The 21588-nt window shown below is 46.6% G+C and overlaps 1 protein-coding gene across 4 annotated transcripts in view; it reads right to left on the bottom strand.

Moving 5' to 3' along the window:
* Positions 1 to 209: 209 nt before the first annotated feature.
* The window catches only part of DPF3 (double PHD fingers 3), a 274103-nt gene continuing 252724 nt past the window's right edge, over positions 210 to 21588 (bottom strand). For all 4 annotated transcript variants that reach the window (XR_009334367.2, XM_067028208.1, XM_067028206.1 and 1 more), the window contains 2 exons: positions 12298 to 12379; positions 210 to 11770 (listed from right to left, as the gene is read on the bottom strand). Coding sequence is in view for 3 of the 4 variants with exons in the window: in XM_067028208.1 (XP_066884309.1) it covers positions 11700 to 11770; positions 12298 to 12379 (153 nt within the window). In the remaining variant the exon portion in view is untranslated. The remainder of the gene's footprint in view (positions 11771 to 12297; positions 12380 to 21588) is intronic.

The following is a 21588-nucleotide window of genomic DNA, read 5'->3' as shown; positions in this document are numbered from 1 at the left end:
GCTCCAGTGTTTCTCTGGAGCCTGACACACAGGCACACGTGTGCTCACACACACGCACATGCACGCATGTGCTCACACGTGTACTCCCACTGGGCACCACAGAATGAAAGGGCTCTTACTCACACAGGCTCTGTACATTTGCAATTGATTTTTTTAAAGATGGGGGTGGCAGGGGAGTGGGTGGGGAGAGAATAACCAAAAGTCGCCAGGAGTTTTGAAGCCTTTTATTTGTTTACACATTCTCTAAATTGCAGACAAAAAGATTCGCTACATAGATCATCAACACTGCTAACCGACCACAGAACGAGGATACAACCACAGCAAGTAAGAGACGGGGCCTGTGACTCAGTCTTTGTGGACGTGCAAGGGCTCCACGGAGGGGCTGGGATGTCCAGGGGTCCCCAAGATAAAGGCTGCTCGATGCCCACTTCAACCTGGCTACAGGACTTGACCTCTCCCAGGCGCCCCTCCCAGAAGCCGGTCAGGACAGGAGGAAGGCAGGGGGAGAGGGAGGGGTCCTGGTTCACGGGCAGTCCTCCCAGCCAGCCCTCTTCTGAAGGAAGCAGTGGACTCGACTTCTGGGCAAGTCCTCATCAGTGGATCCAAATCCAGATGTGGGCTGTTTCCAACCTGGAGATCCTCCCGGAGACTCACAATACACCCGCTCTCTGGGAAGTCACAGGACCCACGCGTCCTCTCAGGACACTGGGAGACATGGCACAGCCTCATCTCCAACACTGAAACACTGAGAGACCTCGAAACATCCCTCAGACAGGGCAGAAATGTCACAGCACTTTTCACACCAGGAGCCACAAAAGAGTGGGAACTTAACACACAGGAGAAAGGAGCAGCTCCAGAAGGCAGAGGAGCAGAGTGGAGCACACATACCTACGGAGGTGACCGTCACCTGAAATTGTCAGGGGATGGGGGCTTTTGTGTGTCTGTTGCGGTGGTGGCTTTTTACAGGGGCCAACGGAGATCTCTCCTTCGGACCGTTACACACAACTCCCTACGTCTGGAGCCCTTCTCTCTAACCTTGTGAAAGCTGTGTCTGCCTCAGCCCTGGACACTGTCAGAAGTCCCCGAGCAGCTCAGGGCTGGACGACTCTAAGCTGTCCCATCAGTGGGAGGAAATGGGGTGTTGGATCCCAAGGTCCAGTGGGGAGGGAGTTCAAGGGAGCATACAAGGAAGACCCTTGTTAGCAGGCATTTCTATTGCTGGAGGTCAACTCTCTTGGCCATTCTTTTATGACTAAGAGTTTTAGAAAGAGTTGAGGCGGCGGGGGGAGGCCGGGGATGGGCACGGTGAAAGAGACAAGGATGCATTTCGGAATGACGGGGATACACTGTGAAAATGGCCTCCTCGCTTGTGCCCACACCTGCAAGAAACGACCCCGAATTTGCATCTCATCTGCAGGTCTAGAGATATAAATTGCATCCTCGGCAACTGGAGATCATTGGGACGTCTCCTCCAGGGGTCCCCTTTCCAACCACAGGCCAAAGCAATCTGAGGACAGTAAATTCCAGAGGCTGCGAGGCACCCACAGTCTATTCACCGGCTGGGACAGACAGTGTGGAAGCTGAACGCGCCCCGTCCCGGGCTCTTCACGCTCTGAACTCAATCGGAGCCTTCAGAGGCTTCAGCTTCCTCCCGTCCCCGCCCGAGGGACCCCCTCAGCCTTCCTACCCCAGGGGCCACAACCCACCCAGAGGAACCCAAGGAAGCCCACCAAAGCCACCAGAATCAGCCTCTCTCTGAGGAGAAACAGTGGGGCTTTAGGGCAACTACGAGAAGAAAATCCATTTCTCTAGGTTTCCTGGCAGAGATGTTCCACTTTTTGGCTCTCAGAGGGGAATGTTATCGAAACTGGGTTTTTTAATTGCCCTCAGTCTAAACACATTTGGCAAGGGAGGCACAGACCTGTCTGAGGACTTGTTCTGGCTCTTGAGCTGGTGGACTGTGTGATGTGGATGGGACAGTCTCTCCCCCAGGCCTCCATTTCCTAATTGGTCCAGTGGGTCAGCATTAGGCTGGGAAGGGGGTCTGAGCAGACGGGATTCGCAGCCTGAGAGTAAACTTGAGTGGAGGTGGAGGGGAGACCGTCTTAGGGGCTCAGCCCACTGGGCCAGCGGTGTCCACCCTTCATGGAGCCTTGGGGGGTGGGGGTGGGGGCCTGGGAGCTCAGGGTCCGAGGCCAGCTGCCTGGGGGGCCGTGCTGCCAGCCTGGCCTGGTTGGGATCCAAGTCAGATGGGCTTCCCCTCCCTCCTCCTGCCAGCAAAAGAGACTGGTGAAGCTGGGACAGTCGGAAGAGCCTTGCCCACAGGCTCTCAAATGGATGGATGGTTCAAGCTCCAGAATGCATTTCGGGTTCTCAAGCACTTTAAAACCTGACTCCCGGCCAAGCATCAAGAAAGCCTCGTGTCCCCGACTCTCCACAGAAATCACCAAAACCGCCTGCTGGGAGCCAAGCGCTGTCCGGGGAAGAGCCTTCCCCAGAGCCTGCCCCCAAGAGAAACCGAAGGCTGCGTTAAGCCAGCTCCGAGCTGACACCTACCCAGGGGCAGATACGTGCCTTCCCCCAGCCCAGGCGCTCAGCTTGAGAGCCAACTTGGTACGGCTTCTTCAGCTGGAATCTGGCCGTGACATGTGCCGAGGAAGCAGGAGCTGGAGGAAATGGCCCATTTCTGGTGCTGTCGATACAGACCACGGGAGTCTAATGGAGCGTGAGACTAGGGTCCGACGGACACCTGGCCAAAGGAGGGCATAGGAGATTTACTGAAAATGTCTCATGCTGCCCACCAGGACCAAGCCAGAAACGCTGCACAGCTGAGACAGCCTGGCTGGGGTCTCCACAGGAGTCCCCCACAGCCCATGCATGAGGCCCCCGTCCCACCACTATTCACCTCTGCTTCCTCCAGTGGGGACTGGACTAGACCACTGTGTAGGTCACTTTCCCCCTCTGAACAGGCCCTGCCAGTTGCACCTGCCTGCCCGCCATCCCAGGAGTCGAAAGGCAGCATCTGGAGGCACAGGCTCAGAGTCCCTCTCGCTGGTGACATACTCCAGCCCAGGTGCCTTCATCATCTCACTCCCGTTCATGTTAAGGATGCTCATCTTCCAAGGGCAGCCAGTGCTTGGGAAACTTTAAAGCAATCAGGCTGAGGTCAACTGCTCTCCTCTCCCCAACCCCCAGAGGGTGAGAATAACTGGACACCTAAGCCTCATCCTCTACGGATGAACATGGGTCCCAAACAGAGAGACCCAGATACACATACACCTCCCCTGATGGCACGCCAGGGTGATCAGGGTCCCTTGGGGGGAGTGTAATTTGGGGATTGAAAAGCAGCAACTTTGGGCCGAGGTGTGCTTTATTTCCCCAGCATATCTGGGGAAATACCCCGCCACGTGTTTTAACCAGCACCAGCCTGCCCAGCAAACAATCACGGCAGGCAAGAACGTGTTCATTTTCCTCTGGAGAAATGTGTTCATTTTCCTCTGGAGGAAAGATGCCTAGAGTGGGCCAACATGGCAAATGAGGGGTGGGCAACGAGGATGGACACACTCCCTTTCCCGGTCCAAGGCACAAAGGCTCCCTAAGCATCTGAGCATTTCTTGCCAAAGCGTGACTCTCTGCTTTTCCCAAATGCCACATGGACCAGATGCATCGGTGAGCCAGGACTCTGCCTCCCTACCCCGCCTCTCTCCAGCCACCTACCCCCACCGCCTCTGCTCTGGGATTGTTCTGTTTCCATGCTCTCACTCACATATTTGAGTTTCTTTCCTTTTTTACTAGTACCTAATTTAGGCCTCTTCAGCTACATGGTGAAAATGTGCAGGGGGTTTATTTTTTTCTTTTGTGCTGCTGTTTCTTTCCACCAGCACCCCATCCTGCAGCATCCGGCATGGCAGGAGGGATGGGGGTGGGGGGGTGCGGGAAGGGAGAAGGCTAGATAAGGAAGAGGAGACCCAAGGTCTCGGTGGAGAATGATCATGAAAGGGCAAAGTCAATAAAAACCACAACCCCCAATCCCAAAATGGGCAGAAGACCTAAATAGACATTTCTCCAAAGAAGATATACAGATTGCCAACAAACACATGAAAGAATGCTCAACATCACTAATCATTAGGGAAATGCAAATCAAAACTACAATGAGATATCATCTCACACCGGTCAGAATGGCCAGCATCAAAAAATCTAGAAACAATAAATGCTGGAGAGGGTGTGGAGAAAAGGGAACACTCTTGCACTGTTGGTGGGAATGTAAATTGATACAGCCACTATGGAGAACAGTATGGAGGTTCCTTCAAAAACTACAAATACAACGACCCAGCAATCCCACTACTGGGCATATACCCTGAGAAAACCAAAATTCAAAAAGAGTCATGTACCAAAATGTTCATTGCAGCTCTATTTACGATAGCCAGGACATGGAAGCAACCCAAGTGTCCGTCCATCAACAGATGAATGGATAAAGAAGATGTGGCACATATATACAATGGAATATTACTCAGCCATAAAAAGAAATGAAACTGAGTTATTTGTAATGAGGTGGATAGACCTGGAATCTGTCATACAGAGTGAAGTAAGTCAGAAGGATAAAAACAAATACCGTATGCTAACACATATATATGGAATCTAAAAAAAAAAAAAAAAATGTCATGAAGAGATTAGTGGTAGGATGGGAATAAAACACAGACCTACTAGAGCATGGACTTGAGGATATGGGGAAGGGGAAGGGTAAGCTGTGACGAAGTGAGAGAGTGGCATGGACATATATACACTACCAAATGTAGGGTGGATAGCTAGTGGGAAGCAGCCGCATGGCACAAGGAGATCAGCTTGGTGCTTTGTGTCCACCTAGAGGGGTGGGATAGGGAGGGTGGGAGGGAGGGAGACACAAGAGGGAGGGGATATGGGAACATATGTATATGTATAACTGACTCACTTTGCTGTAAAGCGGAAACTAACACACCATTGTAAAGCAATTATACTCCAATTAAGATGTTAAAAAAAAATCATGAGAAATATTTTTTTTTTTTAAAAAAGAACCACAACCCCAATTCTACCTATAAAATCTTTGCATCCCTTAGACAAAGCAGAATCGAGACTTTTTTCCAGGTTCCCAGCTACTGCCAAACATCTTCCCCAAAGAAGCAGGAGAGAGTGAAGGGGAGAGATGAGAGAGTCCTTGCAGCCAGTGGTTTTCCAAGCATGAGGCTCCCTTTTCAACTCCCTGTGGTTGTGCAGGGTCTTGAAGCTGGGGGAGCCAGCCTGGGAGAACCCCGGGGAAAGAGAGCATCTTGTCTGGCAGCTCCTGGTTACTGGCAGTTCTCTCTCTCATCCTGGAGCAACACATAGGGTTCAGTTTAGTTCGTTATGCGAGGGGTGTGTGTGTGTGTGTGTGTGTGTGTGTGTGTGTGCGCGCGCGTGCACACACATCTCTGTTCTCATCATCCATGTTAATAACGTTGATAGGAATGATAGGGTTGCAGAGACGCAAGCAAATGGGATACAGTGAGTGTGAATATAACCTGGAGACTTGAGGGGTCGTGTTGCTGAGGGAGGAGAGAGGTCTTGGGGGCTCACACACCCACCCACCCCCATTTCCTACAGTGACCACTTACCCCTTCATTTCCTCACCACAGCAGGCTTTTTTGCCAGACTGGGTTGGTGCCATCCTGAATGGCCACTCTGCTTGCTGCCTGGGCTAGAGGTCATGACTAGTCATTATATCTCTGTCGAAGAGGGCTCTGGCTGCCCGCCAGTCCCGGTCCCTGCCTTCCTCTGGCCTGCCTGGGAAATGTCACCATCAGCACAAATACTTCCTTCTCTTGGCGGGGCCAAAGAGGGGGAAAGCCTGCAATGACCCTCTTTCAAAACACTGGAGCGAAGAAAGGGAGGGGGCTGGGAACAAAGGCGGGGAACAGGGGCGTTCCTGCGCCCTCTGACCCCCGTCCTGCCCCCTACAGCCTCCAGGAACCCTGGGAAGTTACCTCAGTTCTCAGCCATCTGAGGGGACACGACCAGGGCTCACTCAGAGCCCAGAGTGCCTCCTCCGGGAGCGCGCCCCCTTCCGAAGCTTTCCGCTGACACAGGGAGCCCCTGATCCTTCTGGGCAGGCCCAGACCCTTCCCCTCGCAGCTCCCCCGCTGGTGCTTCCTTGGGCCTCTCTTCCCTGCAGGCTGGGGAAGGCGCCATGCAGCCAAGCCTTCCCGGGAGCAGCTGCTGAGAGGCTCCAAGGGCACCCCTGCTCTCACAGCCATGGTACCCGGGCAGGCAGCACCCAATGCGTGGTGGCTGCAGAGAATCATAACCAGACCCCCAAGCCCTGGAATGTTCAGGAACTCAACCCACTGACAGCTGCAGAGCCCACCTCTGACCACTGACCAGTTAGACCCAAGGAAACCAGCAGGGCCGTGGGCCTGGGTGGGGAGGCTTGTAGGCCTGAGGCAAATGGAAGTATCTGTGCTCTCCACCCACTTCCCCATGGCTCACCTGACATCCAGAGGAATCCAATCGCATCCTTTGGGGGTGGGGGGAGGGTAAGATCGCAAAAAGGGGAGCACGCAACAGGGGTAGGAGGAACCCCATCCACTTTGCCGGGAGGTGGGGAGGACCAGCCAGGTGCCCCCTCTCTTGGTGTCCCAGATGCTGGCATCCTGGACTCGGGGACTGGATGGGGAGGGTCTCCCAGGCCTGACCCCCTCTGGAAACCGTGCCTAGAACCTCTGTTCCCAAGGTTGCAGGCCGTGAGTCTAGCCCATCCTCCGCTGCCACCTCTTTCCCCACCAAGCCCCCTCCTACCATCCAGACCAGGAGGACCTCAACGGCTTATCTCACTAAGTTCAAAGGACACTTTTTCTGTGGGGTTGGGAAAATCCACATGGACCAGAAGACCCTCTGTACCTCCCACCTCCAGCTGGGTGAGGGGCACCACTCCTGCCTGCTTTGCCCTCTGAAGCCCCCAACCAACGGGGAGCCAGAGGCCAGGGGGCCTCGAAAAAGGAACAGCTGCTGTCTTGGTGTCCAGAACTGACAAAGGCTGGGCCTTTGGGGGACAAAAAGAAAAGCACGTTGCCAGGATCTCAGGCCTGAGGAAAGAGAAAGGGTGGTGGGGCGGGTGTTATAATAACCCTTCCTTTCCGTGCCCTCTAGTTATTTAGGTGCAGGACTTCTTCGTGAGTGGAAACCAGGCTTCTGGCCCCTCCTCAAGTTCCCCCTCCTTACTTCTCTTCATTTTGCTTTGCCTGACTTGAAAGATCTTGGACCCTCCCCACTCCTTCCTCAGGGCCGCCCCTTCCTCCCCCTCCTCCAGGGATGGGAACGTACCACAGGTGACAGCGGTGCCCAGCTCTGAAAAGGAGGCATGGTCAGGGCATCCTCACTGGGGTGTGAGCACGGCTCTGGCCCCGGGAGCCATGTCTCCCTTGGGTGGGGACACGGGCACGCCCTGAGAAGGGCCCCACAGTGGGCAGCAGGGGAGAGGCTGGGGGGTCGGGGAGCGAGAGAGGAAGGGAGGCTGCCGTCCCAGCACCTGCATTCAGTCTGAGAACCACCTGAGGGGCAGGGAAGGTGGTCCTCAGCGCTCCCCACCAACCCCCTACACACGCCTCACAGAGGATACTAGGGGCCCCTCTTCTCTGAGCCTGGAAGCCTAAGGGTGCCCATAATCCTTCTTCAAGAGCATAGATCTCTCTCCTAAACTTGCCCCCCTAGGAAAAGTAATAATAATCTTCTCATTTTTCTTCCTGAAAATATCTGAACTTTTAAAGGGAAGGGCCGAAAGGAATCATGCTGTGTTCAAAGCACAAAGACTAAATAAGATGCACCGTAAGTGTAACTCTCCAGGGTATCATGCAACCATCACTGTGAAACTCAAACCCTCCCCCAACCTTAAAACCTGTTATCTTCCCCAGCTCTGAAGGAATCCGGCCTCCCTCCCTCCCCCACCCCTGCGGGCTGGCTACGCTGTCCCAGACAGACGACGGCCTGCGCTGAGCCCGGGGAAGAAGCTGCTCTCCTAGGCCTGCCTGGCTTCCTACCTGACCCTGGGGCAATGACAGGAGCAGAGGCTCCTGCGGACCTGCTGGCTCCTGCCTTAGGGGCTCTGAGCCAGTGGGAGGTTTAGAAGGAAAGCCACCACCGGAAGGTAAATCTCCTGGAAGGGGCCTTGTCTCTAATTCTTCACGCCAGTGCCTCCAACTGGATTTGCTGTAGGCCCGAAAAGCAGTTTCAAAAACACCCACAGGAAACAGAGGGTTTCAACTTCCGGTTGGGATCCCGCAGCCTCACCTCCTCTCTGGTCGGGGGGAGCCACAACATCGGGGTGAAGCAGAAGAAAGGCACCCTGGCTGTTCCCAGGGTTTTAGCTGTGAGACAACAGCACCATTATCTCCTCGTGGTGGTCTCTGTACCCAGTGACCAGAACTACCAAGGTGTGGGTCCCTCCCCACGCCAGGGCCCATGCCCGGATCTTCAGCAGCATTACCTCTCGTCCCCGCAAAAACCCTGCTGGAGAAGCCATATCTCCCTGCCTCACAGATGTGGGAGATGAGGCTCAGAGAGGTTAAGTCATTTGCCTGAGGTCAAACAGCTCGAAACTAACAGAGCTGGGCTTTAAACCAAAGTTTGGAAGTGACTGTTACACTGAGCTGAATTATAGCCCTCTCCAGAAGTTAGCACCCCATTCTAGGCTGTGTTGACCTTATGGAAGGGAGCATCTTCATTCTGAAATCCCCAGCCCCAGGATAGATCTCTCACCTTCCACCACAGATCCATGCTCAGTCACAGTTTTCTTGTCACAGCTTGACCTAGTGGCCCTGACCACAGACAGCCTGTTCCTTAAAATATAAACCCCCTTTGGTCAAAAGGGAGATCCCAAGAAGGCATCTAACCTTGGCTAACTCACACAAGAAAGGGGGTGTAGAAATCGTTTGGGGTCCCTACCTGACAAGCCCAGCTCTCCAGCGATGATTTATATAACATTATGCTTTTTAAGACTCCTGATGTCACTGTGGGACAGGCAGGACAAGTATTTTCTCCATTTCACAGCTGGGCAAACTGAGGTTCAGAGATGTTAAACGGTTTGCCCAAGGTCACACAGCTACTCAATGGCAGGGGCAAAACGAAAACCCTGACCATCCATGTGTACCCTGTGATTCTAGTTCATTCTCTGGGGCTCAAAGAAAGAGCAATTGTTGACCAACACTTTCCTTTTCTCAATACAGAAGGTGACAAATGTGACCATGACTTCTGTTTGCTTGCAGTATCCTGCAAGTGCTATCTCACAAGCTGGCTTTGCTGTCCCCATTTTCCAGATGGGGAAACTGAGGTCTCCAAAGAAGAAGGGGTTGGGCCCATCCTTCAGGGAGTGAAACTGGGAAGGGAACTATGGGTCTTCCTGATGTCTGGTCCAGACTCCTGGCCACCCTCATGCCTGTGGAAGGTTACAGCACCGTCCTGGGTCTGCGAGACCCAATCCTACCCTCTCAGCTTCTGTGGCGGCAAGTGTGGCTGGAGAGAGAACAGAGCCACCTCACCGTCTGCGTTGAGGTGGGGAACAGATTTGCACACACTCCAAGCGTAGGGTCACTTGTAGGGTCACTATTTTGGTTTCAGATTTGCTTTTTTTTTAACTTTTAAGCCATTTGTGGCTTTTGAGAACATTTTGATGACTTTTTTCCTAAAATTAAATCAAAGTGATTTTTCAAAACCAATAACCAGCCTTTGAGGACGCTCACTGTGGGTTTTGTGGGAGGACAGAGAGCCGGAGTGGTCAGGAGAGGAAATCTGGCCCTCTGATAGGACCCGCCCGGGGTAAATGGACGATGCGACCACATAGCAACTTCCCAGACCCTCCCTGGGCCTCCGGAGTCCAAAACGGGTTCACCAACCCGCAGGCGGAAGGAAATATCTCATGAGGAAGATGAAAATCTCATCTGGTCAGGCCCTTTAAATAAAGTCGTATGTATGCATGGAACCCCCTCCAAGGCCACAGGCTCCTGCAGGAGACTCCCGTCTCTGGCCACAGGTCACCCGTAGAGGACCTGGGGGAGACCAGCTCGGCTGCGTGCCAGGTTGCCCCAGGTCTGCCGGCCAAGAGCAATTAGTCAGGAAGAAGGGCTCTTGCCAAATCTCGGCGAGAAGGCCGCAGCCAGGCAGAGGTAGCCCAAGCGGCCAGAGCCTCTGGGCCTCCAGGGGCTTCTTCAGGAGCTGAAGGACTAAAAATAACTTAGGCCTTTGTTGTAAGCAGCCGGACCACAGAGAAGGAGCTGATTTCAAGGAAGCTGAGCGTGCGCCAGGGTCCTGCTCACCGAGACCTGCCCTTTAGGCAAATGATTTTTCCAGAAATGTGTCAGTTTGTGTGTGTTGCTGCTGTTGCCACTGCTGCAGAGAGTCAAAGGCAGCCCGGTCCGCTCCAGCCCACAGGGCTGACTTCCAACACAGACTTCTCGGAACTGAGCCTCCCCACCTCTGGCTTCTCAAAAGGAGAGTCGAGCATGTACTGGGGAGCTTAGGAGACAAGAGCAGCCCTCGAGCTGAAGCTTCTGCGTGACTGTCGCCCTGGTCGTAAATAATCACATCACCCCAATTATTTGTTTAGGGAACAATCATTTCTCCCCCATCCTGAAATTTCCAGAGTCAGGTCTCAGTAGGCAATGGCAAACATACACTATGTGGAAGGAAGGAATTACTTGGGAAAAGGAATTCTTAGTGTCACATCAACACTGAAGGGTTTCTCAGAGCTGCAGTCCTTGGGACCAACATTCAGATTCTTGACCCGGCAGCCTTCACTCACCTTCCTGGTTCTTGAGTCCCACCAGGGAAAGCTCCAGACCCAGGCTGAGTGGAAGGCAGAGTCTTGGTCTCTTCCTCTGCCACAGGCTGTGGCCTGTCTCTCCTCAAGGATGCCCCAGCTCTGAAGGTCTGGTGCCTTTGCCAGGCCGCTCCTGATGGACAGCAGATACTGACTGGCTATGGCGGGGCCTCAGAATTATCTTCACACCATTTCCGTCCACCCCTCAGGGCCTCCCCTTCCCTCCCCAGCCCCCTCAAGAGATCGCCCTGGCTGTGGATGCCACTGGCTATCTGCTGGGGAAGCAGCTCTTCCTCTTCGCAGGGACCAAGGAACAAGGAGGGATTTCAGGGCTCCATCGTCTAGACAGCCTCTAGGTTCCGAGTCTAGAAGTTTCCAGGTGGGCCTTGTAATAAATAAAAACATCTCCACAGCACTTTGCTCCTCTGCTGGGTTCAGGATGAAGGGGCAAAGCTGGGGGCAGGGAGGCTGTGCGAAGATTTCTTGGAACACAATAGATAGAAAACACCAAACCACGCATGAGTGACTGATGGGTGATCACAAAATGGGACCAGTGGCTCCTTAAATGGGAACCAGTGAGAGGGCTGCAGTGCTAGGGTAAATGTGAAGGGGGTCCACAGGGCTGTGGCTGGGGTTCTTCTTCAGAAGTTTACGATCATTCTGACAGAAACAGGAGGGGCTGGCTGGAGAACGGAAACCTGTGTGTAGGAGTTAAGCAGGTATCTCGCCCCCTCGGTTCCACGTGTCCACGCCCTCTGTGGTTAATGATGCTCCTTACAGTTGGTCTGTCTGGATATATGGGAGGAGGGGCTCGATCTGGTTTAAACTGGGCTCTGCTTCGGCCTCTCGGGCGGCAAGCCACATTCTGTGACCTGGGGCCCTAGGCCTGGCAGCCGAAGGCTGAGGCTTTTTCTTTGAGCAGTTCCCAGCATAAGTGGCAGCTCCAGCTCCCTACAAGAAATGAGATGGCATTACTAGCAGCCCCTCCCCCAACCCTCAAGCCCCACCCCTTGACCCTAACCTTTTTGCAAGCCCTGTCTTAGTTTGACTTTCACGATTCAGAGACCGAGTCCCAGTTCTGAAAATGTGCTGGAGTCTGTCGCTCAGCTGCTCGGGGAAACAGAAAGTGCTGAGATGACTGGTTGAACTGCGGTGAAGACCCTCCCTCCTTGGCTGTGCCTCCTAACCAGCATCACCGGGTCTGGACCACTTCCCCTAGAAGCTCACACCTCCCCCACCCTCTCAGCCATATGCCTGGGAAACATCTCCTTGGCCCTCAAGGTGAAATTGCAGCTGGTGGAGCTGTGCCTCAGTTTCATCATCTGTAAAATGGGAGTGGTCATACCTGCTCCGTAGGGCTGTGACGAATAAATGAGACAAGACACATAAAGCCCTTAGCACAAGGCCTGCACATTAGTGAGGGCTCAGTAAGTGGTAGAAGTAGCTGTTGTTGTTATTGTTGACTTCATCACCATTACCTTCTGGGGGCTCAGCCACTGGGGGATTTAAACAGTACATGTGGTAGCCGCGGTCACAGTCATCGCAGAAGAGGAGCTGGTCCTGGTGGAATGCAGAGTAGGAGGAAGGAGGAAAGATTGAATTATTTAGAACCAACATCTGGCCCCCACCTACTCCGCCTGCCTTATATCCATTGATCAACTTCCCTGGATGCCCCTTTCCAGGCCCCATTTAGAGTCCTCACTCTCCCTTGAACATGCCTTGTGCTTTGCCCACACCTCAAATTTCCCCCTCTGTCTCCCAAACTATGTGCATCCTTCTCCCCCTTAAGAGTTCTGCTCAAATCATAGCTCCTCCAAGAAGCCTTCCTAGACCACCACCTCACACCCAAGCTTAAAGGGATTCTTTATCCTTCTGAACTCACATAGCCAATAATTCTGCCTCCATAAGGGCGGAAAACTAATTTCATGCATTTCTGTGTTCTCCAGGATGATTGCCTAGTGCATAGAAAGTACTTTCAATGTTTGCAAATTTTAATTGAATTCCTCTCAACCTCACTCTTTCCATTTGTGCAGTGGGAAGCAACCATACTTGCTGGTAACATCCATAACACCTCAGAACTTTTTCAGGGTTTCATTATGCAAGTCTAGAGAAATGCAAGTGATGTGATGCCACCTTTCAGCTCTCAAAAGCCTCTTCGGGCCTGGAGGCTGGAGCCAGATGAGAAGAGTCCCCTCCAGTGCTGTGGTTAACTTCCAAGGACACAGTAGGCACCTTTGCTCCTGCAGTTCCCTCTGCCTGGAGACTCTCCCAGTGCCTGACCTCTTCTCTTCTGGACCATTCCCTACCCACCCTTCAAGTCTTCAAACACTTCTCTTCCACGAAGACTTCACTAATCTTCGTCAAATGGAATTTCTCTGACCCCTCTTGCATCCTCATAGTACTTTCTCTCCCTGAGGACATTTAATTGCACTTTCCTTTATGCTACAAAGCCTGGCATGTGGTAGGCATGTACACCCAGTCCATTTGGAACATGCCCCTTTTGTCCACTCCTTTATAGATTGCAAGGCCCTTGGGGCAGAACCTTGTCTTACTCATCTCCGCATCTCCTTCAGAACTTCCTTGCACATAGTAGCTACTCATAAGTGTTTGTGATCTGGTCCCCATTCTCCAGGTTCAGCCCTGTTCTATTCAGTGACCTTTGGGCCTGCTTTGATGGCTTATAAGATGTCTGCAAAGTTAAATTCTGTATCAAATCTCACCTTGGCTCTCACCAGTGTAGAGATCCTAGAAAAAGTAGATATAGAAGTTGAAAACCCCTGTGAGCAAGCAATGGGGCAGGAGAGATCATGAATGATCTTTTTTTATATATCATGCTAAGACCTTTCAATAGGACAATGGGAAGCTTTCGAAGAGTTAGCAATAGAGGAATAACATGGTCAGACTTGCAGTATAGAAAGGTCTCACTAGCTGCTGTATAAGAAAAGATATCCAGGTGGAGAGAGATTGGTTCTCGAGGCCGGAAGGCCACTTAGGAGGTTACTGTAGTCGTCCAGGTAAGAGATAACTTATGATGGTGGCCTGAACTAGGGTTGTGGCCTGGGGGAGAGAAAAAGGGCTTGCTTTCATCTGAGAGTCATTGATTAGATGTAGAGAGTGATAAGGAAGGAGTCAAGGATGTCTTCTAGGTGGCGGCTTGGTCGGCAAGCCAAATGATGTAGCCATCCACTAAGGCGTGGGCAGAGGAACAGACCTGTGGGAGGCAGAAGGCAACCTCAGCTATGAACACTATCTGTAGGTCTACAGATCACCTGGCGAGGGTGCCTGGAGACAGCTAGAGGTCAGGAGAGAGGCCTGGGTGTAAGCTATGGACTGGGGAGTCACTGGTGTTGAGATGGCACTGGAGGTCCTGGGAATGGAGGTCCAGAGTACGTGAGAGCAGATGTCTTTGAACTCGTGCTCGTGGAGGGGTGTTCATGAACTCCTTGAAATAATATGCACAACTCTATGTATAGGTACAGATGTACATCTTTCTGAGCAAAGGGTAAATCCATAGCTTTCATTGAATTTTCTAAAAATCAAGGACTCAAAAAAGTTACTGAGGAGAAGGCCAAGAATAGATGCTTGAGGAACACCAAAGCTAAGGCCCAGGCAGAGAAGAAAGAGACTAAGAAACAGCAGTCAGAAAGGTAGGATGAAAACCAGAACAGTGTGGTCTATTCCAAAAGAGTTACACCATTATTGTTGGAGCTGAAATAAGCTAAATGACAGTATGATTTAGGGATAATACAAGGAGAAACCAGTTAGGATAGGGACAGAAAACAGGGAGAGACTTGTGAGAAACAGTATTATTAATATCTGAAATACATTGATAACTCCTACTCTAGTACTGGCACGAGAAATAGAAAGAGGTGGAATATCCTGGATTGGACTTTCCCAAAGGGAAACCAAGGCATCTGTGGGTTTAAATGTCTCTTTCAGGGGTTGATCATTTTCTAGAACCATATTCTCTTCTTTTCCATTTGCTTCTCAGATAATTGCCAGCCAAAACCACCAAAAAAAAACCCCAGCTCATGTGGACCCCCATGAGAAACACAATTTAAGGACATCTTACTCCCAAGTATTCAAGAACCAGAATTCACCTATGGCTACAGTTCCAGTAGAATGGGAATCCCTTTCTGGGATGTGCAGGGTAAATCCCTGGTTATGTGAGAGGAACCCCTTATTGCCCGAGCAGCCTCACTCCTTGATTCCTCCCCTAAGGTTCTGCCAAGGTAACAAAAAACCTCTACATTAACGCTATTTGTAAAGCCAAAGACCAGAATCAACCCAAATGTCCATCAATAAAGGACTGGTTGAATAAACTAATGAAGAGCTATGCAACTGTAGGAAGGAATTAAGATTATGTCTATAAATTGCTGTGGAGTAACCTCCAGGATATTCAGTGAAAAAGCAAAGTAAAGAAAACAGGTATATCTTTCTACCATTTTCTAAGAAAATGCATCCACTTTCTTATGGATTCATGTGCACGTACACGTGTTTCCACTTAACAAAATAGAAAGATAAACCATAATTTTTTTAAATGGTCCTATCAGCAGAGTGTAAAAGAGGTAGGGATAGAAGCTAGATTTCTTTGAACATACTGTTTATTTTAAAAATTTGACTCTGGAGCCAGTAAATATTTTACATGGTCATAAAACAAAATTCACACGGTAACTGTCACTGAAAAAAACAAAAGAAAAATGAAACAAATGAATCTAATCATGTACTAGTTGGTGGCATAACCACACAGAAAGAAACTATTCCAAGTGACTTGGAAACAAGTAGTTGGACTGTACCTCCTCAGTCAAATATATCTTAAGGACAAAAACAAGTGCAAATATGCATATACATATACATACATATATTTTTTTTCAGCAATCATATTAGTGTTGTTAACAGTAGAATTGATATTCTATGTGTGTATCAAATGAGTGGTTATGTTGGTAATGAGAAGCAAAAATTTTGACATGGTTAAAAGAAAATACAGATGTAAGAGTGATATGGTTAAGTAAAAACCCTATAATTAGTTCTGGCAATGAATTGGAAATATCAGTGCAAACTCACAGTGTATTTTATCTTTAAAACAAGCAAGACCTATTTTCTAGCTCTGTCCATTGAAAATGCCCCCAAACAATGACTAATGCAGTAAAAATTAGCACCCCATCACCCATATTATATCTTCTAAAAACCATTGCCCACTAAAAGGAACGAGGAGTCATTGGAGAAATGGCTGATTCCAGGTCTGGAGCATGAAATGTATAAGTATCGTTACATATTGGAAAGCAAGGAAACAAATACTACTGAGATAGGAACTTCCCTGGTGGTCCAGCGGTTAAGAATCCGTCTTGCAATGCTGAGGACCCCTGTTCGATCCCTGGTCGGGGAACTAAGATCCCACATGCCGCGGGACAACTGAGCCTGCATGCCACAATTACTGAGCCCGCTCTCTCTGGAGCCCCTGTACCTCAACAAAGAGCCTGCGTGCTGCAACAGAAGATCCCGTGTGCCGCAACTAAGACCTGACGCAGCCAAAAAATAAATAAGTATAAAAAAAACAGAAAACAAATACTATTGAGGTCATGTCAAAAGGACTCAGGATCCAAACTGTGTTCCCACTGGAACAAAAGTGGGAACACAGTCCCAAAGATGGGACAATTTTAACTGTAATGGATTGAAATAAATCAAGTATGTATAAATCCCCGAGTCCATAAAGATACTATTTTTTAAAAACTTTGTCACTTTTGTTGGATGCTAGGGAAGCATCCCATCATTTTTTAATTTATTATATTGAAATAATTTTAGTCTTAGAGAAAAGTTGCAAAAATGATACAGAGTTTCTGCGCACACTTTACTGAGCTTCCCCTAAAGTTGACGTCTTACATTACCACAGTACAATCATGAAAAGCAGGGAATCACCATTGCCATTAGCATGACACTATTGACTTATCTGCAGACCTCACCTCATTTGAATTTCACCAGTTTTTTTCCCACTTACGTCCTTTCCTCCAGGATTCAATTCAGGATCCTACATTCCATTTAGTTGTTAGGTATTCTTAGTGCCCTGAATCTGTGACAGTTCCTTGGTTTCTTTGTCTTTCATGACTTTGACACTTTCGAAGAGTCCAGGCCAGTGATTTTGTAGAATGTCACTCAGTCTGAGTTTGATCTGTTTTCCGTAAGAGGAGATCTTCTCAGTGCATCTTATCAGGGGGCACGGACACCAATGTATCTTATTACTAGTAATGTTACTCTGATCCTATAGTTAAGGTAGTATAGTATCTGTAGTGTAGTTTTTCCACTGTAAAGTTATGGTTTTTCCCTTTGTAACATATTAATAAGTAATCGGGTGGGGGAGATACTTTGAGATCAAGCAAATATTCTGCTTCTCACCATATTTTTGCCTGCTAATTTTAGCATCAATTGATGATTCTTCCTTATAACAACCATACCATGATGTTTGCCTATTGGTGATTTCCTTCTTCCCTCTACATTTATTAATTGTAATCCTGCTCTAAGGAAGAGTTTACCTCTTCCCCATTCATTCATTAATTCATTCACTTATTCAATTTTTAAAATGTTAATATGAATATTTATTTTGTCTTTGGGTTATAATCCAATACTATCATTATTTACTTTGTTGCTCAAATTGTCCCAGATTGGGCCATTAGGAATTCCTTCAAGTTGGCTCCTGTGTCCTTTACCAATTTTTTAGCACCTCCTTACTTTCTAGTACCACAGGAGGCTCCAGCCTCCTCTTACATTTTCCCAGCTCCAGCCATTTCTCCAAGAATCCCTGGCTCCTTTTACTGGAGAATGGTATTTAGAAACCAATATCTGGGTGCTATGGGTCCTCATTGCTTCTGGGTTGTCATTGCTTCTAGGCCCTTACGACAGAGTTAGGAAATAAATGTACATGTAGGTGCACATCTATATTTATTTCTATATTTATCCACATGTGTGTATACATATAAATAGTTATAGATATATAATATATAAACAAAATATATTATATTTAAAAGCATAAATTCATACTGATACCCCCTATTCCAACCCAGGACCACAGGGTTGAGTCTAGCCTTCCCCCTTTATTTGATTTTTCTTTCTCTGACATTGGGAAACCTGGCTCTCATTATTCACAATATATAAGTATCAGTTCAGACCTGCAGACACATCATGTAGTTTCAGAATGACTAACTCACATGCCTGTGAGAAACAAATTTACCAACTAGCATATAATATGTGTATAGTCATTTCTGTCTTTAGCCTTAAAATACACAGTCAAATACTACTTTCCAAAGTTATCTAGGTTAATTTTTTCCTTCCCTACCCTTCAGTATGGCCATGTTACTATTTATATTATAGTTAAGTTCATTTGTTACTGTTCATATTCCATTTTCGCTTCCCCCACATCCTGGTTGAATTTCAGTATTTATCTTGAGGGTATGTGAAACAATACCTCGGTTCAAAGAGTCAGAGCTATACAAAAAGGCATTTTCAGAGAAGTGTTACCCCCCCATCCCTACTATCCCACCCCCATTTCCCCATTCTTTCTAGCCCATTCCCACCTACCCTGTAGATAACGAATCTCTTTAGTTTTTTGCTTATCCTTCCTGTATTTCTTTCACACAAGTAAATAGATATATGTATATTTTCTTATGCCTTTCTTGCAAGAATGGCAGCTTACTGTAGATATCATTTTTACTGTGCTTTTTTATTTAACAATATATTCTGAAAATCACTCCATATTAATTCATAAAGATCTATATCATGTTGTTGTTTTACAACTGCCTAGTACTTCATTGTGCCATCCTTTCTTCAACCATTTTGTGTATAAGCATTTAGGTCATTTCCAATATTTTCCAATTATAAACAGTGTGACCATGAATAACCTTACGCATATGTATTTTCATAGAGTTGTGGGTATATATTTAGGGTAGATTCTTATAGGTGAGATAGCTGAGTCAAAAGTTAAGTGCACAGTAGCTGTGTTAGGTATTGCTAAATTTCCCTCCAGAAGGGTTGTACCACTTTGTATTCCCACTGACAATATATAACGGTGCCACCTTTCCAATAGCTTCATCAACAGAATGCACTGTCATATTTTTTGCACTGCCATACTTTTTTTCCCCAATCTTATGGGTAAGAAATTATATCTCAGTTTTGTTTACATTTTAATTTCTTTAATTATGAGTGCATTCAAACATTTTTTTTGCAAATATTTAAGGGTCATTTTTATATCTTTTGTGAACTGTTTTTCATACCTTTTCCCCATTTTCTATTAGGTTTATGGTCCCTTGTCCCTCAAATTTTAAGAGTTCTTTATATATTGCCACCTTTATCTGCAGTATATGATGCAAATATTTTCTCCCATTTTGTCAGTTGTCTTTTTACTTTATTGTGTTTTTTACTATGTAAATGTTTATGTGGTCAGATTTGTCAACATTTTCTTTTATTCCTTCCGAATATTGAGTCACAGAAAATCTTTCCTTATATTTAAAGAGAAATTCACCCATGTTTTCTTCTATTACTAGTATGGTTTTATTTTTTATATTTATATCCCCAGTCCATTTGAAGGCTGTTCTTACATATTACATGAGATATGGACCTAATTTTATCTTTTCCCAAATGGTTACCCTGTTGTCCCAGCATGTCCATCTTTGATCCTGTAATTTTAGATACAACCTTTATTTTATATTAAATGTCCGTATGTAGTTGGGTCAATTTCTATTCCATTCCACTGGTCTTTTTGTCCATACCATTTTAATCTCAGAGGCATTACAGTATGTTTTAATATCTAGAAGGGCTAGACTCCCTCCATAATTTGTTGTTTTTCAGTATTTCCTTGGCTATTCTTGCATGTTTATTTTTCCATATGAACTTTAGTATCAACTTGTCTAGTTCCATTAAAAAGCATGTTGGTGCTTTTATTGAGTTTGAATCAAATTTGTAAATTAACTTAGGAAGGACTAAGATCTTTACAATGTTGAGTCATTCTATCCAAGATCACACAATGTCTTTTCATTTGTTCAAATCTACTTCTATGTCTTTTCAAAAGCATTTAAAATTTTTCTTTATTTAGGTTTTACATACTTACTGTTAAGTTTATTTCTAAATATTTCTTATTTGTTGCTACTGTAAGTGGAGTTTCTCTACCATAATGTCTTCTAACTGGTTATTATTTGTGCATATGAAAGCTATTAATTTTTGTATGGTAATTTTATATCCTGCTACCTTTAATGTTTGAGTTAGCTTTATTATTGATTCTCTAGACATTCCAAGATATACTATTAAAGTTATGAAATAGAGAAAAACTTTCTACTTTGTTGCCATTCTTATACTTATTGTTTTCTCTTGTCTAATTGCATTAGCTAATATCTCTAGAAATATTATGAATAGTAATAGAGATAGTGGGCATCCTTACCTGGTTCCTGATCTTAGCAGAAATGCCTCTAGTATTTCTCCATTAAATAAGACAATGGATTTAGTTCTAAGGTATAAAAAGTTTATCATGTTAAGAAAACATCCCACAATTTCTATTTTCTTGAGGGTTTGATCATGAATACATGTTGAATCCACCCCTTATTTTGAAAACTGATAAATAAAGGGAAAGAATCTAGTATTTATCCTGCCTTTTCTATATAATCCAAACATGTAGGTAACTAAATATGAGGTTGGAAAAGTTTCTCTTTATAGAATTATTCCAGCTAATAAACAAAGAAGAAATTATGGAATAAGAACATCACTATTTGCAACCCCTAATGAAATAGTCAGTGTAGTTGAAGATGCTACCATCATGAAAAGAGAGACACCAGATATTACATACCTCCTGATGAAAGTATACCTCACTATTTATGAAGTAGTCTTGCTATTTATATATTTTAGAGACAGAGACAGAAAGAGACAGAGAAAAAGAAAGAGAACCTGGATGTGATCAAGCCTCTAGCTCTAAGCACCAATGTACAAGAAATACAAGAGACAGAGGAAGATGTCAAACACCACCACAGGGATGCAGTTAGTAAAATACAGTCATGGGAAACTCTATTGAACTAAATTGATTTCTTCAACCAATAAATCAAGGGAAAAAAAAGATCAAAATAGAAGGAAACCCTATATATTAAGAAACTTTGAAGACATATCAACTAATTGCAATGTATGAGTCTTATTTGAATCCCAATTCAAATAAATTATAAATAAAAACATTTTAAAACAATTTAAGATAATTAACACAATGTTTAAGACAATTGAGGCAATAGGAACATTGACTGGATGTTTCATTATATTAAGGAATTATTGATTTTTAAAAATATTATTGTTAATATTTTGGTTATTTTTGTTAATAAGTAAGTCCTTATCTTTTTTTAACTTGAAAATAAATATATTCACAATCTGTAAAACATAAGTCCTTATTTTTTTAGACACATATGGCATTTACAGGTGAAATGATATTATGACTAGGACTATAATATCATGGAGAAAGAGGTGGCAATATTTACAAAACAGGATTGGACATGTATTGATCATTGTTGAAGCTAGTGATGGGAGTACATCAGTTTCACTGTTTTCTCTATCTTTGTATATATTTGAAATTGTCCATAACAAAATGTGGGGTTTTTTTTATTCTGCATCTATTATAGTTAACATTTAGACCAAGTGAGATGACACATTCCAGAATGTGGTGTAAAGAGCCAAGCACATCCCAACCATAAGCAGTGGGCACCATTGTCTATCAATGAACCCTTGAGGGCTAACAGCCAGCAAGGCAGCCTCTG

Source organism: Kogia breviceps, chromosome 3 (assembly GCF_026419965.1).
Source record: "Kogia breviceps isolate mKogBre1 chromosome 3, mKogBre1 haplotype 1, whole genome shotgun sequence".
NCBI classification, from domain to species: Eukaryota; Metazoa; Chordata; class Mammalia; order Artiodactyla; family Physeteridae; genus Kogia; species Kogia breviceps.
This window is presented reverse-complemented; position numbering and strand designations above follow the sequence as displayed.